Here is a 15,517-nt window from a genome sequence, read left to right on the forward strand (position 1 = left end):
GTATTACCCATTCAGACTTTTCTTCCAACACACCATTTGTTTTACATTCTTTTACCCATGGCCTGCTTTCCCCTTCTAGAATCCTGTCACAACAGGGATAAGTATGATGAAAGATTCTGTAAAATATTTTCAAGTCTCAAGATGTTACTTTATTTAACTCAAGCAATATTTTTTCTTACCCAAAAGAAATTAATGAAATTAATGAGACTTGACTTGTGGCACTTAAACAATTTTAAATGAAATCATTAAATACCAATGAAAATCATGAAAAGTTGTATTTTTTTAAACCCTTATCTTCTGTTTTAGAATTGATACTAACTGGTCAAGTAACTTGCCCACGCTCACACAGCTAGGAAGTATCTGAGGCCACATTTGAACCTAGGACCTCCTGTTTCCAGGTCTGAAATTCTATCCACTGAGCCACCTCGCTGCCCTGAAACATCTTCATTTAAAAATAACTATAGAAAGTGACATGTATAAAATTATCCTATTTAATTTTAATTACAGATAAAATCCTTATTTCTATAAACAATTCTTTGATAAGTTTATTATGAAACTAGTTAAAACACTTTGCTTCTAAAGACATCTTCACAAATAACATATGTAGTTTTGCAAATTGTAGAGCATTACATTAATGATAACTATTATTATTCTACGTATGCAAATGAATACCCCATTAGGGGTCAAATACTGTTAAAAACAGTGTCAGTAACAGATTAAGTAAGGGTAGGACTGAATATAATTAAAGAAATAGAGAAACAAAGTAAGGATAAACAAGTATTCCACAGACTAAAGCCAAATAGTTGGCTCCTCCAAATATTAGTGCCAAGATTCTCTTAAAAGTTTTGTACATAATTTAGCACTATATAAAGGCATTTTCAGGGTTGCAAATGTTAAACTCTTCCGAGTACTAAATGCCAAGTTAGTGAGGATAAGCTACAAAAAGTTCAAGAAGTTATGCAAGTAGGCAAAACAATGGGAGATAAGGTTCCATATATCCTTAGATCACTTTAAGTCACTTTGAGGAAAAAATCAAAATCATCCTTATTGGAGTACACTAGGTGATAGCATATGAACTGAGAAAGTGACCTGGAAGTCATTTTAAACTTTATCTTGAACCTTGCCGTGACTAAAAGATTCAACTAAAAGGCAGGTATTATCAAGAAAAGAGGTAAAAGGGGGAAAATGTCTTACCTTAGAATAGTAGTTTCCAAACTTTCTAGTCTCAGGATCTCTTTACACTCTTAAAAATTATTGAGGACCTTCAAGTGTTTTTGTTTGTATAGGATATTGCTATAAAACCACGTAAGGATTTTCTTCAATATGGAATGTCTAACAAGGCAACATGGTATAGTGAACAGAGTGCAAGATTTGGAGTTAGGAAGACTTGGGTTCAAATTCTGTTTTGCATATTTAGTAGCTGTGTTACAAATAATTTAAGCTCTCTGAGAGTTTCAATTTCTTGGCCTCAATAACTTTCAAGGTCCCCTTCTCACTCTAAATCTAGGAACCTATGAGCTTCTCTTCATGGTTTTTTTCTGAATTAGAAAATTTTTGATTTACAAATATCACAGGATCACAGATTTAGAGTTGGAAAGAATGAAAGTTTACCTACTCTAGGGATTCTTTACCTTCTATGAGTCATAGATCTACTTTGCCATCTAGGAAAACCTATGAATCCTTCTTAGAATCTTAGAATCTGTTTTTAAATTACTGAACGAAATGATAAATTTCATTTAGAAGTTAGTGAAGACAAAAATATATATTTTTTCTCATCCAAGTTCACAGACTTAAGAATACCAAGCAGGGGAAGAAATTGGGGCCTAGAGAGGTTATGTGGCTTGTCCAATGTTACTCAGACGGTATGAAGCAGGGCTAGAATTTCAACCCATGACTGTTTTTTTACTCCATTTGAACTCTGACTCCATTTCCAGAACACTTTTCACTGCACTGTTTCCAAGTATTCAAAATAAAAATCATGTTTAGTTATTATAACCTCTTAACTATAAACTTTAGGAAATGTATGTCTTTCCAAGGTTAAGAATGAAGGGTTCTCTCTCTCTCTCTCTCTCTCTCTCTCTCTCTCTCTCTCTCTCTCTCTCTCTCTCTCTGTCCAACCCACCTCCTCCACTACAGTGGCAACTCTAGAGAAATACTTCCTGAAATACTTTTGAAGTTCCCTAAATCTTCACATAATAATAATGACAACTAATATTTATATAGTGCACATTCTTTGTAGCCACTTTTTAACCTGACCAAAGAAAATTTAAAATCTAAATAGCAAGTATGGAAATCTGGGATATTGTATCATATATAACTTTTTCACTGAGTTATGACAAAGACAATGATAAATTTGCATGATCAGGTAGCAAAGACTTACCAAAATATACTAATATTTATTGTAACAATTTTATCTAAAATGCTTTAAGTTCTATTTTTCCTCAAATATGTATGGTACACATTATGTGTATATATTATGTGTATATATTTATTACTTAAAATCAACATAAGCTAAGCTTTAAGTATGATTATTGAATTCTATATAACCTATATCCCAATATGCTATGCTTTATAGAAAATGTTAAATTTAGGAAAAGGTACTAAGTGCATGATTTAGTAACTTTTATTCCCCCTTTCTAATGCTTGTAGGTTATTATTCTAAATAAGAATCACAAACATGTTCTTTGGGAATTCCTTAAAGTGCCAAGTTTAAAATTCCCTTTTGTGCTGTCTGATACACTGCCCTTTGGCATCTCTTCCTTTCCCAGAATAACAAAACGAAACTATTTTTACCATACTATTTTGTTTTCCTCTGCATGAAGATAATGTGCCTTCAGTCAAGAGAACCTAGGCTAAAACCTAAGCTCTGCTTCCTACTACTTATATGACTTTGACAAGTGCTTTACATCTGTAAAATCCAAGGGTTGGACTCTGCTTACTTCTGGCTCCAAATCTATGATATTATAATCCCATATGTGAGGAATAATTTACAGTTTTATTGCTACAGAATTTATAAAATTCTATCCTTAAAAAACACACATTTAAGTATTACTCCCATTTTATGGACATATTTGTCCATGATTACATATTTAATGAATAGCATAGCTAGGATCTAAATTCTTATTCCCTGCCTACAAATCCAGTGTTCTTTCTACTATATCAGATTGAGAGAATTCTGAGAAGAATTTGATTTATAAGGAGTTCTTATGCTAGATTCCATAGATATATTTCAAGAGGTCTATGAACTTGACTGGGGAAAAAATTACACTATCATTTTTACTGACTTATAACTGAAATTTAGCATTTCCTTTAACTATGAATGTAAGCAACAAAACATTACTCTTAAGAAGAATTCCATAGGTTTTTATCAGACTGTCACGAGGTCTAATTTCAAAATTACAACAATTTAACCAATTCCAGAGACAAGTATTCATCACCCAGAAGAGAGAAGCTATTACTAATTCTGGTTTTCAGAGTGAAGAGATGGCAATAAGATAAAGATAAGAAGTAACCTAGTTTAGTAAGGCCAAAAACAAAAACTTGGAAAGAAGGAATCAAAATTTCTCACTTCCTTTTTACTTCTCACTTCAGACAGTTCTTTCTCATTTGGTTAAAATTCTCTTCTGCATCAGCTTTTATCATGAAGAGGAACACCAGAGTCTCAATGAGGTGGGGGAGAAGGGAGAAACACACTAGATTGTTTTTAGGAGGTGATGAGAATACACCAAGTAAGAGGTATAGGCTCACCAAAAAGCTTAAATAGTACCATCTAATCATCTTGAACATGATTGATATATTGTGGATTTAGTAAAATACCTAATTTTTTTTTAATCATTGAGTACTATGGTTCAAGCCAGAACTCTAACTGGGACAAATTCAGCTGAGCTGGGGGATGAGGATGGGTCGGGTTAAAAGGTACAGTTCAAACTATATGAGACTGATATAGAAAGGAGATAAAGAGTTGAGCAGACCAAGGAATTATGAAGTCAGAGGGGAAAAAAGTTGGTATGGAGAAGATTGAGGTAGGAAGGAGTGACCAAGTGGTTCAAAGATGAAAGAAAAAACAAGTAAAATATCTGGTCTGGCTATAGTAATTTTGAAGGAGGAATGATGAAGTTGGTGGTGATAGAAGGATAGTGATAGAAGAAAGGGTCTTAAAGTTGCTGAGGAGAAGCAAAGAACAAAGCAAATTCTGTTCCTAGACCTCATAAAATGTACCTTTCAGGGTGAAAAAAAAATTTTTTTTAAACCCTTACCTTCTGTCTTAGAATTGATACTAAAAGCAGTAAAGGCTAGGCAATTAGTTAAGTGACTTGCCCAGGGTCACACAGCTAGGAAGTATTTGAAATTATATTTGAACCCAGGACCCCTCATTTCTAGGCCTGGCTCTCTATCCACTGAACCACATAGCTGCCCTGTTTGCTACAAACCTTACAGAGATATAGAAATGACAGATATCCTCTACCTTTTCCTTTAACACTGGCATAAACCATAGGCTTCTAGTTCTCATATGGAATATGAAGCTTCAAAAGACTACATATTTAATTTCCTTTATTTTGTAGTTCTGATGACAAAAGGGCTTAAAATAAGTTAGATATCTGACTGAAAAACTAAAAAAAAAAATTCTTCCAATTGAGTTCTATTTCTTCAACTTTTTTGTGGGGACCAGTATATCAACTATCATCCAGGATGGCTGGGCAAGAAACACTATTCTTGGGGGTACCTTATGACCTTGGCCTGAGTTGTTTGGTTACTCTCATTTTGAATGAAATGGAAGTGGCAGACTGTTTTGCTCTGTGCTTTGCAGTGCCCCTAACCTATTTTCTTAAATCACTTAAGAAACCTGAGCTCCTCAGGGCCTTGCATCACCCTACCCCTGAAATTTTAGGGCTTTCAGGCCTTGCCATATGCCCTACCTTCTCCGATGAACCTGCTCCTTGAGAGCACAGATTTTAGATTTTTCTATTTGTATCCCTGGGGCTTGGCCCAGTGCTTTACATATAACAAGTGCTTAATAAATGCCTTTTCATTAGTTCATTCATCATGATATATAGTTATCTAAAATCAATTGTCCTGAAAATGTCATCCATCATCTACCATGAAAACCAGATCGATATTAGGAGGGAATTGTGAGAACTTATGCCTGCATTTCAATTTAATTCAACATTTATTAAATTTCTCCCTCTAAGTATAAGGATATAAGGACCAAAAAAATAAATAGATCCTGCCCTCAAGAAGACTAATTTGGAAGGGTAAGGGATATAAATGTGTAATGATAATCAATGAATAAACATTAATTGTCTACTTACTGTGTGCCAGGCACTATGATAAGGTAAATTCATGGTAATTTGAAGAAAGCATTAACAACTGAAGGGAGGGTACAACCAGGGAAGCATCACTGTGGATACAGTATCCAAGGTGAGTTTGAAGGAAGAAGATGCTGAGGTGAACAAAGGAAGGACAACACTCAAGGCTGGGGGGGGGGGGGGTTACAACTCAGAAATACACAGAGGTGGAAGATGGAATGCTGAGAATAGCTATTTGTCCAGCTTAGCTGGAATACAAAGTATATAAAAGAAAGTCTAGAAAGGTAGATTATAGCCATATTGTACAAGGCCTAAAAGCCAGCCTAAGGTAAGAGTTTGTATCTTATCCTAGAATCAAGAATAAAAACTGAGGATTCTAAGCAGAAGAGTGGCACAGAAAGAACTCTATCCAGGAAGATGATTTTGGTAGTTGTGGGCAGGGTAGATTGGAAGTAGAGATATCAGTTAGGAGGGTGGCTATCATAATAGTCTAAGAAATAGTAATAAAGACTAGAACTAGTGTAGCAGTGTATAACCACAGAGAAAAGGATAGCTATAAGACATTGTAGAGGCTATCTCAGTAAGATTTGGTAAATGACTGGATATGGAAGGCATGAAGAGAAGGAAGAGTCAAGGATGACTGTGAGGTTACTTTACTAACCTGTATGCCTTTGAAGATGGTAGTGCCCTCAATCATGTTAGGGAAGTTTAGAGGAGGGGCAGGTTCAAAGGGAAAGATGATCAGTTCCATTGTAGACATGTTGAAAGAACATCCATGTAGTGATGTCCAGCAGGTAGTTGGCCTTGGGGGACTGGAGTTTGGGAGAGAGATTAGAACTAGACACATAGCTTCAGGAGATAACCTGATAAGAGATAATTTAATCCATGGGAGCTGATGAGATCATCAGAGAGAATGGAGAGAAAAAAAAGTGAAATGGTTCTAAAACTAAATGTATGTGGTTAGGTGATAGATGATGATGGATTAGAAAAAGGAAGTGTTAACATAACAGGTAAGCTAGGTAGGAGAAGAAACAAGAAAAGAAGTGTCAGAAACAAGAGATATGTATCCAGAAGGAAGGGATAGTCAAAATCTTAAGGTAAAACTCTTAAAAAATTGTCAATAGACTAATTTTGTATTTTTTATTTTAAGGTGTGGTCCTATATCCAGAGTTTTCATTTTTATATGCAAATATTTAAGACTAGGTATCTACTGAAAATTCTATTCTAGAAATCTCTTGATTTTATATAACTCTTTCCTTATTTTTCTGAGACTAAGGATTATTTTATGGTTTGAATGAAAATAATTCAGAGCTAGATTTTCAAAGTGTTACCCTTTCTGACTATATTTACTTAGCTAGTCTTCCAGTCTAATTAAGAGAAAAAATTATTAATGAGGAAAGTCATCTTTCAAGTTTCCCAAATAATAACCTCAGTTAAATAATATCAATGATCAGTAACATAAATTTCATCTTTCAAATATTTTTCAGGACATAGTAATTTTTTATAAAACTAAATAAACCTATATATAAGCCCACAATATGTTTGGTTCACATTTTACATGCAATAGATATGTATCTGAAATATGTAAAAATACAATTATATTACATGTATATATAAAGAGACCGAGTGATCCAGTATTTATCTAAGGACTGACAAATCCTAAAAAAAAAAATCACATTTTACTCTTTTTCATCCTAACAGAACACCTAAAATACCCAAAGATTCTTGGGGGCCCTATTAAACACAATAATTTCATAACATATTTTACAATCTGGTCATTTGAAATTCTACTTAACCCCACCTATCCATAGAGAGGGTGTCTTTTTTTTAAGATAAAAACATCATTCATTTTTATTCAAGAGATATTGTATTTATTTATATGGTTTTAGTCTTTGGATACACCCTAGAATCTGAAAAATCTTGTCCGGCATTTTAGTCATACAGCCTATTAGTCACCTAGAAATCTTTCCCCCACCCTATCTCAGCACAGGTCCTTGAAGGAGATTTAGCCTGGAGAGATACAGCTTTTCTATTAATATAGGACACGGCTGGCCTATATAGGACGCCATGAATTTCAAAAGTAATTTTTATAAAGCCTACTGTCTATTTCTCATTCATCCTCAACAAACAAAAGATTAAAACGCACATTTAGAAAATACTTAAAATGCTAAAAAAACAAAACAAAAACCTCAAACCAAACAACATATATACCACTTTGAAGGGTTTATGTTCTATATGCCTAATGTCCCTTTCTAAAGTTGTATTTTCTGAAGGCAATGAACACAAAACCAGTGAACCACAAAAGAGGGTGAGTGAACTAATGTAGTTGTCTAAAGGACCCTAAAAACTTGTTGCTGCTTCAAAATTTAAAGGCAAATCACAATTCAAGATTTGCTGGGTGTAATATACTGTTTTCTCTTCACATATCAAAGGAAGTTAAGATGTGCTTTCATTAGAAAAAATAGGCAATTATTTCAGAAACAATACCATTTCAGCATTTCAAAGCATAAATAGATTTGGATCGTTAGAGATTTGGTGGGAGAGAGAGAAGGTGCTGAAAGGCACGGACCAACCCTTTGTGAATTAAGTTATTTTAAAATAAATGCTGACTAGTTTTCGGTCACGATTCAGCAATAATCCCGTGGACATATATGCTTGAAGAAACCTTTACAGTAATAAACAACATAAAGGTTACTCGTTAAACTCTGCTTACTGATAACTTAGCTCTGCCCTGCCCCCCACCCAATACCTTACAGAGCTGGTGACTTCACATCCTTTGACATCAGCACAGCCTTGAAAGGGGGATGGGAGAGACAGCAGAGAGCAGTAAAACCAGCTTTTAACTATGCATGCAATGTCTCTCTGAATTCTTAAAATCTGTAAGGAGGACTTAAAATATCAAACTAACATTGCACACTCGATTTTATATGGTTAAATTTGCAGCAAAATTAAATGGATTCTGCCACAAAGGACTTCCTGCTTTTCTTATCTGAAGCACAATAGCCATTTATTAACTGACCACAGAAGGTTACAATTCACTAAAACATACACAATAACTTACCTCTAATATGTAAAAGGGCCACGGGCTGGAAAGGCCCATTGGAATTAGCTGCATCCACCACCATCCTGCTGCTAGCTTTATTACATGTCAACATCTAGGCTTCAGCAGGAAAGGCAATGTACTCCTTAAGGCAAGAAAGCAGCCTCCATTTTAGTTTAAAAAAAAAAAGACAAACTGAAGCTCTCTGCAGCTGGAGGGAACTGGCTAGTTAGTGATGTCAGCAGGCATGGGGAAATCTGATTGGCTATAAGCAGCAACTTAAAATGACACTAAAAATTGCAAATGGAAAGCGCTTTCTATTTGTCAGTGTGTATTAGAAACTCGTACACATTTTGACTTCCTGCAATAGGTCAGTAACTTTTAACAAATGATCCTGTTATCTAAAAATCCTTCCTACGACCTGAACAGATAAGATTAATTATGTAACTTCACAACATAAACAAATGATCAGAAGAAAATTGGTTGAGAAAATTACTTAAAATGTTAGATTGTTAATATTTATAATTCCAGCTTATTTTACTGGCATATACTTGGCCACAATTTATTTCTAATGAGTCTCGGGTGAATAATGTACTTATTACTTTTGCATACTGGACTTAAATTGCCATTAAAACTATGAAATACCAGCTCTGAAGTTTGGGCACTTTAACCACCACCAAGTGGTAATAAGCTCCCTTTCTTTTAAATCATTGGATTTCTAAAGATCCAAGGTTTTCTAAGAAATCTGCCAAAGCGAAATATTTATAAAGTTATAAGGTTTCCTAATCAGTTGTTAGGAAGTTTGTTGTTAACAATAAAATTTTATTCAGTGATTCTATTGCTAGGAATATTACCTAAGAATATTAAAAAAGAAAAAAGTGTTATATGCATAGTGATGCATTATGATTTCATAAAAATGACAAAAGGGTTTATGAAAATTTGGAAAGATTTCTACAAAGCAATACAGGGCAAGATCACATCAATACAATGACAACTATTAAAAGATGCCAAATATAAGGACAGATTCTGAAGGGAATACAACAAATATATTATTTGTTAAAATATACACAATTTTCTTCAAAATGTAAAATGCTTAAATTTTAGTTTTTATTTAGACTTTACTATGTTGTTTAATTGTCAGCATTCGTAAATGTAAAAAAAATTAAAATGGCTTGCCAATCTTGGTAAATAAAAGCACAGCATAACATTAATTCTATGTCTTTGTAATTTAAAAATTTAAAGAGACAAATAATTACTTCTTTAAATCTATTCGTCCAACTGTTAAAAGGACCTGTTGTCTTAAAATGTTAATAGGCATTAAAATATCATTTAATTTCTCAGTCCCTGGAAAAAAGTCAAAACTTATGATCTGAATAATAAAAATGATAGAAATAGTATAAACTATACCAAGGTTGAAAACACTATTCCCGCAAAGCAAAATGTACAACCACCAAGTAGATAAATAAAAGAGTGAAAAGAACAAAGTACAGACAAACTTGAAAAATGTTCTCCTCAAACCAATTTTCCCTTTTGCATAATTTAACAAAATATTTTAAAGTAGGAAAAGTAGAACATAAAACAAATCATACTAAGTGAGAAATACCAGCATTAAAATATATTGAGGTGATGTGGATTAAGGAGTGCAATTTCCTCTCATCTCATTTTTTTTTAAGACCAGACATAGTATTTCTTTTCCTTTTTCTTCCTTAAATAAACCTTTACTTTCCATATTAGAATAAATACTGTGAATTGGTTCCAAGACAGAAAAGCCTAGGCAATGGGGTGTATGTGACCTGCGCAGGATCACACAGGTAGGAAATGTGGAACTGATGCAGCAGAGTGAGAAGAGCAGAACCAGGAGAACATTATACACAGAGACTGATACACTGTGGTACAACTGAATGTAATGGACTTCTCTATTAGTGGAAATGCAGTGATCCTGAACAACTTGGAGTGATCTATGAGAAACAATACTATCCACATTCAGAGGAAACACTGTGGGAATAGAAACACCAAAGAAAAACAACTGCTTGATTACATGGGTCGATGTGATATGATTGGGGATATAGACTCTAAATGATCATCCTAGTGCAAACGCCAACAACATGGAAATAGGTTCTGATCAAGGACACATGTGATACCCAGTGGAATTGCACATCGGCTACAGGAAGGGAGGGGGAAGGAAAAGGAAGGAAAGAATATGATTCTTGTAACCAAGGAATAATGTTCTAAATTGATGAAATAAAATTAATTAAAACAAACAAAAATATATAGTAGCAATTTTCCACAATGAACAATGAAATGGATAAATATTAGTGCCTTTCCTAATAGACATGGATAAAGCAAGAACCTTCTTTCTCTACATATTATTATTTGACATCATAAAAATACTAGCTATAGAAATAAGAACCAAATCAAAGGTATAATCATCAGTAAAGGGGTCAAAGTTATCTCTATTGTGGCATAATTTTTAAAAATACCTCAAGAATTAGCAAAGAAACCGAGACAACAGAAGTAGTATGGAAGCATGCTATAAAACAAACACAGAGATCACCAGCATTTTGGACAAGCCTACAGAAATCATTTAATAAATGTTTTATGTATAGAGTAACAACTAAAACTCAGAAGGAAAAAAATAATTGCAGAATTCATAAAAATCTGAGAGTGAACCTACCAAGACACATGGAAATGTATATGAAAAATGCTTTATAGAAATAATTTGATAGGTATTCGCTGTCCATGGTTAAGCCATTCCAATATAAAACAAAATGAGTTACCTAAATTTTCAGATTTAATGCTATGCCAAACAAATTATCGAAGACATTGAAAAACTAGGCAAAATATGATGTATTCAGAAGAATAAATGGTCTCAAAACTCAAAAGAAATAAAGAAAAAGCACACAGCATTACCAAATCACAATCTATATTCGAAAGCAGCAGTTATTAAAGTTATTTGGTACTAGTTTAAAAATAGAGAAGTAGATTAGTGGAACAACAAAGAAAAAAAATCAATGGAAAACATTTTAGAGTTTGATAAAGATATGAATAAATTACTAGGGAGAAGGGCTCTTTTTAAAAAAATAAGAACTACTGAGAAATCTAGAAATAGTTTGGCAAAGATTAGGTTAAGACCTCATTTCAATCAAATGATCAACCATCCAATCAATTGACCAACCAACTAGTATTTATTAACCATCTATAAGTGTGTCTGGAACTGGGGATACAAAGACAAAAACGAACAGTTTCTACTCCCAAGGGGTTTGTATTCAATCTTACACCATACACCAAAACAAGCTCAAAATGGATATGTGGCCTGAATATAAAGTTATACCTTAAGAAAAAAAAAATCAGAAAAGAATGAGATCATGTACTTTTCACAACTATGGCAAGGGTAAGAATTCTTAACCAAAGCTGAGATTAAGGAGATCACAAAACCTAAAACAGATGATTTCAGTTACAGAAAATGTAAAAGCTTCTGTATGACAAAAACAACCAAGTTTAGATGAGAAGAGAAGCTATCAACTGGGGAATAAAACTTTTACATAAAATATCTATGTTAAGGTCTGATGGATACATGGAGTATTAACACATATCTAAAAGAATGGGAGCCACTGACTAGATACATGGTCAAAGGATATTAATAAACAGTTCTAAAAAGGATTACAAACTATCAAGAAGAATCTCAATGTTCCAACAACAATAAGGTTTTATCTCATGCCAAGAAAACTGGTAAAAATGATGAGAAGAGAAAATGTTGGAAGGACTGCAAAAAAAAAAAAAGACACATTAAGACATACATAGTTCATGGAAATGTGAATTGGTCTAACCTTTCTGGAAAGCTATTTGAAGTCAATGAAAAAAGTGACTAAAATGGTCACCCCCTTTGTTTCAGAGATTCCATTGCTTAGATATATCCTGAGAGTCAATGATAAAAGAGACCCCATATACACCCTACATAGACACACAAAATATTTCTTGCAATACTTTTTGTAGTAGCAAAGAACTGGACACAAATCAGTTGCCCCTCAATTGAGCCATGGCTAAACAAATTATGACACGTAGATATAGTAGAATATTTTCATGCTATTAGAAACAATGAATATTATGAATACTGAGAAGCCTAGGAAGATTAATATGAATTGATTGCAATTATAATGATGGAATTTGGCACTCAATAGGAAATATAAAAAGACCACTTCTTCCTTTCTTTGAAGAGATAGAAACTACAGATACATGACACTAAAGACAAAATTAGATTTGTTGATGATTAGTTTTTTTGAACTGTTTTTATCTCCTTTTCTATTTTTCTTGTGAAGGATGGTTCTCTGGGAGAAAGGAAGAAATAATGCAATGGGAAATGTACATGATGTACAAAGAACAAAAATTTATTTTAAGAAAATAAATTATAAATGTGAAGGATTCAGAGAAACATGGAAATATTTATATAAATTGATGCTGAAGAAATCAGAACCAAGGAAACAATTCATAAAATGAAAACAATGTAAATGGGCCAAAAAAAGCCAAAAGATTTATAGCAATATTTTTTGTTACACATAGTAAAGAACTGGAATTTTGACTAGGAAATGATAGGAAGGAAAGAGACTAAAAGTACCAATGATATATTCAAGCTATAGAGCTTGGTGCACTAGATAGCGAGTCACAAAGCCTTGGGAGTTTAAATAAGGCCTCAGACATTTATTAGCTATATGACCCTATTGGGCAAGTCACTTTACCTCCCTCTGCTTCAGTTTCTGCAATAATAAAATGGGCACAATACTAGCATTTATTTCCCAGGGTTGTTGTGAGGATCAAATAAGATGATTTTTTTTTTAAAGTGCATAGCACAGGGGACAGCTGGGTGGCTCAGTGGATTAAGAGCCAAGCCTAGAGACAGGAGGTCCTTGTTTCAAATCTGGCCTCAGATACTTCCTAGCTGTTGCTCTTCTGTTTTGGAACCAATACACAGTATTGATTCTAAGATGGAAAGTAAAAGAGTTTAAAATGAACAAATAAATAAACAAATAAAATAAAATAAAAATTTTAACGCATAGCACTGTGCCTGGCATAAGGGAGGAGCTTAAAATGATTTCCCCTCATTAAAAAAAAAAAGATAAGCTTTTGAAATAAAGGTACTGAATTTATTCTATAACTTTAAAAGAATGCTATATATAATGCTTCATGGTTTCATATAATGTTCTATACTCTGATGCTCATGAAAACTTTCATATTTGTTGGCCATTGTCAAGTTCAGAATAACAAAAAATAAATTAAAAACATTATGGCATAGGAATGTATTGGAATATTATTTTGTAGTTAGAAATGACAAATATGAATAACTGAGAGAAATGTGAGAAGCTCAAAGAACTGATAGAGTTCATGATCATTCAACCAGGACTTATTAAAGGCCTTCTTTGCTAGGCACTGTGCTGAGCCTGGGGAATACTTGGAATGTCACCTCAAAAATTCTGGTAAGCTGTCTTATTGTTTTTAATGTAATTATTTATTGTTTCTATGATTTGTTCTTTGACCCAACAATTCTTTAAGATTCATTTATTTAGCTTTCATTTAAGTTTGAAATCTTTCTCTTAAGGTCCTTTATCATATTGTTTATTGCATTGTTTTAGTAATGAGTCTTAAGGAGATCACAGTCCAATGGGGAACAAAATTAAGAAAATTTGCCCATGGTTACATGATTCATGTTCTTTCTCTCCCCTCCTCCCACCCCCCTCCTGTAGCCAATGTGCAAATCTACTGGGTTTTTCATATGTCATTGATCAAGACCTATTTCCATGTTATTAATATTTGTATTAGGGTGATCGTTTAGAGTCCCTAATCATCCTAATCATATCCCCATTGACCCATATGATCAAGCAGTTGTTTTTCTTCTGTGTTTCTACTCCCACAGTCCCTCAGAATTGTCCTGTATCATTGCATTGCTGCTAGTAGAGAAGTCCATTACACTCGATTATAACACAATGTATCAGTCTCTGTGTATCAAGTTCTCCTGGTTCTGCACCAATTCCTAGAGGTCATTCAAGTTCACATGGAATTCCTCCAGTTTATTATTCCTTTGAGCACAATTGTATTCCATCACCAACATATACCACAATTTGTTCAGCCATTCCCCAATCAAAGGGCATCCCCTCATTTTCCAATTTTTTGCCACCACAAAGAGTGCAGCTATGAATATTCTTGTACAAGTCTTTTTCCTTATTATCTCTTTGGAGTACAAACCCAGCAGTGCTATGGCTGGATCAAAGGGCAGACAGTCTTTTAGCATCTTTTGGTCATAGTTCCAGATTGCCCTCCAGCATGGTTGGATCAATTCACAACTCCATCAGCAATGCATTAGTGTCCTGACTTTGCCACATTCCCTCCAACATTTATTACTTTCCTTTGCTGTCATGTTAGCATATCTGCTAGGTGTGAGGTGGTACCTCAGAATTGTTTTGATTTGCATCTTTCTGATTATAAGAGATTTAGAACAGTTTTTCATGTGCTTATTGATAGTTTTGATTTCTTTATCTGAAAATTACTATTCATGTTCCTTGCCCATTTATCAATTGGAGAACGGCTTGATTTTTTTGTACAATTGATTTAGCTCCTTATATATTTGAGTAATTAGACCTCTGTCAGAGGTTTTTATTATAAAGATTTTTTCCCTGACCAGGTTATTCAAATAGTCTAGGACAGCACTGGCGAAAGGCATTCAAGTTCAGGTGCCCAAACTGCAAATTCAAGCGGCCTGTGAGCACCTGCCCACCCCCTCTTTATCCCAAAGAGAGGAGGAAGGAAGTGCTTGCTAAGGGCAGATAGACAAAGGGGTGGGGCATGCAAAAAAAGAAAAATTCCTCCAGCACTGGGAAGAGGGGGAATGGAGCAGCTCCCTCAGTGCTGATTCAGCATGTGTGCCAATACTTCACCAATGCTGGTCTAGGAGTTAAGTGATGAAACCCTGCACAAGGCAGTGTCAAAGGAGAAAAGGAAGCATAATCAAGAGATGTTGTGAAGGTTTGGGCAATAGACTGGATATAAGGAATAATGAGTAAAGAATGACACTTGGGTATTGAGCCTGGGTTACTGGGAGGATGGTGGTATACCTTAAACAGTAATAGGAAAGTTAGGAGGAGGTTGGGGGGTGGTAAGTTAATGAGTTTAGTTTGATATTAAA

The 15,517-nt window shown here is 34.1% G+C and overlaps 1 protein-coding gene and 1 long non-coding RNA gene across 11 annotated transcripts in view; one reads left to right on the forward strand and one right to left on the reverse strand.

Moving 5' to 3' along the window:
• The window catches only part of PPP2R5C (protein phosphatase 2 regulatory subunit B'gamma), a 219,947-nt gene that overhangs the window by 112,577 nt on the left and 91,853 nt on the right, over positions 1 to 15,517 (reverse strand). For 3 of the 10 annotated variants that reach the window (XM_056811261.1, XM_001367385.5, XM_056811262.1), the window contains exon 1: positions 8,368 to 8,564. The exons of 5 other annotated variants lie outside the window; for them this stretch is intronic. In XM_056811261.1, the coding sequence (XP_056667239.1) occupies positions 8,368 to 8,461 (94 nt within the window). In that variant the 5' untranslated portion in view covers positions 8,462 to 8,564. Of the gene's footprint in view, positions 1 to 5,967; positions 6,119 to 8,367; positions 8,582 to 15,517 lie in introns of those variants that run through there. 2 more of the 10 variants (XM_007473573.2, XM_007473572.3) reach the window with 2 other exon arrangements.
• Positions 1 to 15,517, forward strand: part of LOC103101044 (uncharacterized) — a 64,383-nt gene that overhangs the window by 25,434 nt on the left and 23,432 nt on the right. The window contains exon 2 of the long non-coding RNA XR_008915086.1: positions 13,765 to 13,814. This is a non-coding gene — a long non-coding RNA (uncharacterized LOC103101044). The remainder of the gene's footprint in view (positions 1 to 13,764; positions 13,815 to 15,517) is intronic.

Source organism: Monodelphis domestica, chromosome 1 (assembly GCF_027887165.1).
Source record: "Monodelphis domestica isolate mMonDom1 chromosome 1, mMonDom1.pri, whole genome shotgun sequence".
Classification (NCBI taxonomy): domain Eukaryota; kingdom Metazoa; phylum Chordata; class Mammalia; order Didelphimorphia; family Didelphidae; genus Monodelphis; species Monodelphis domestica.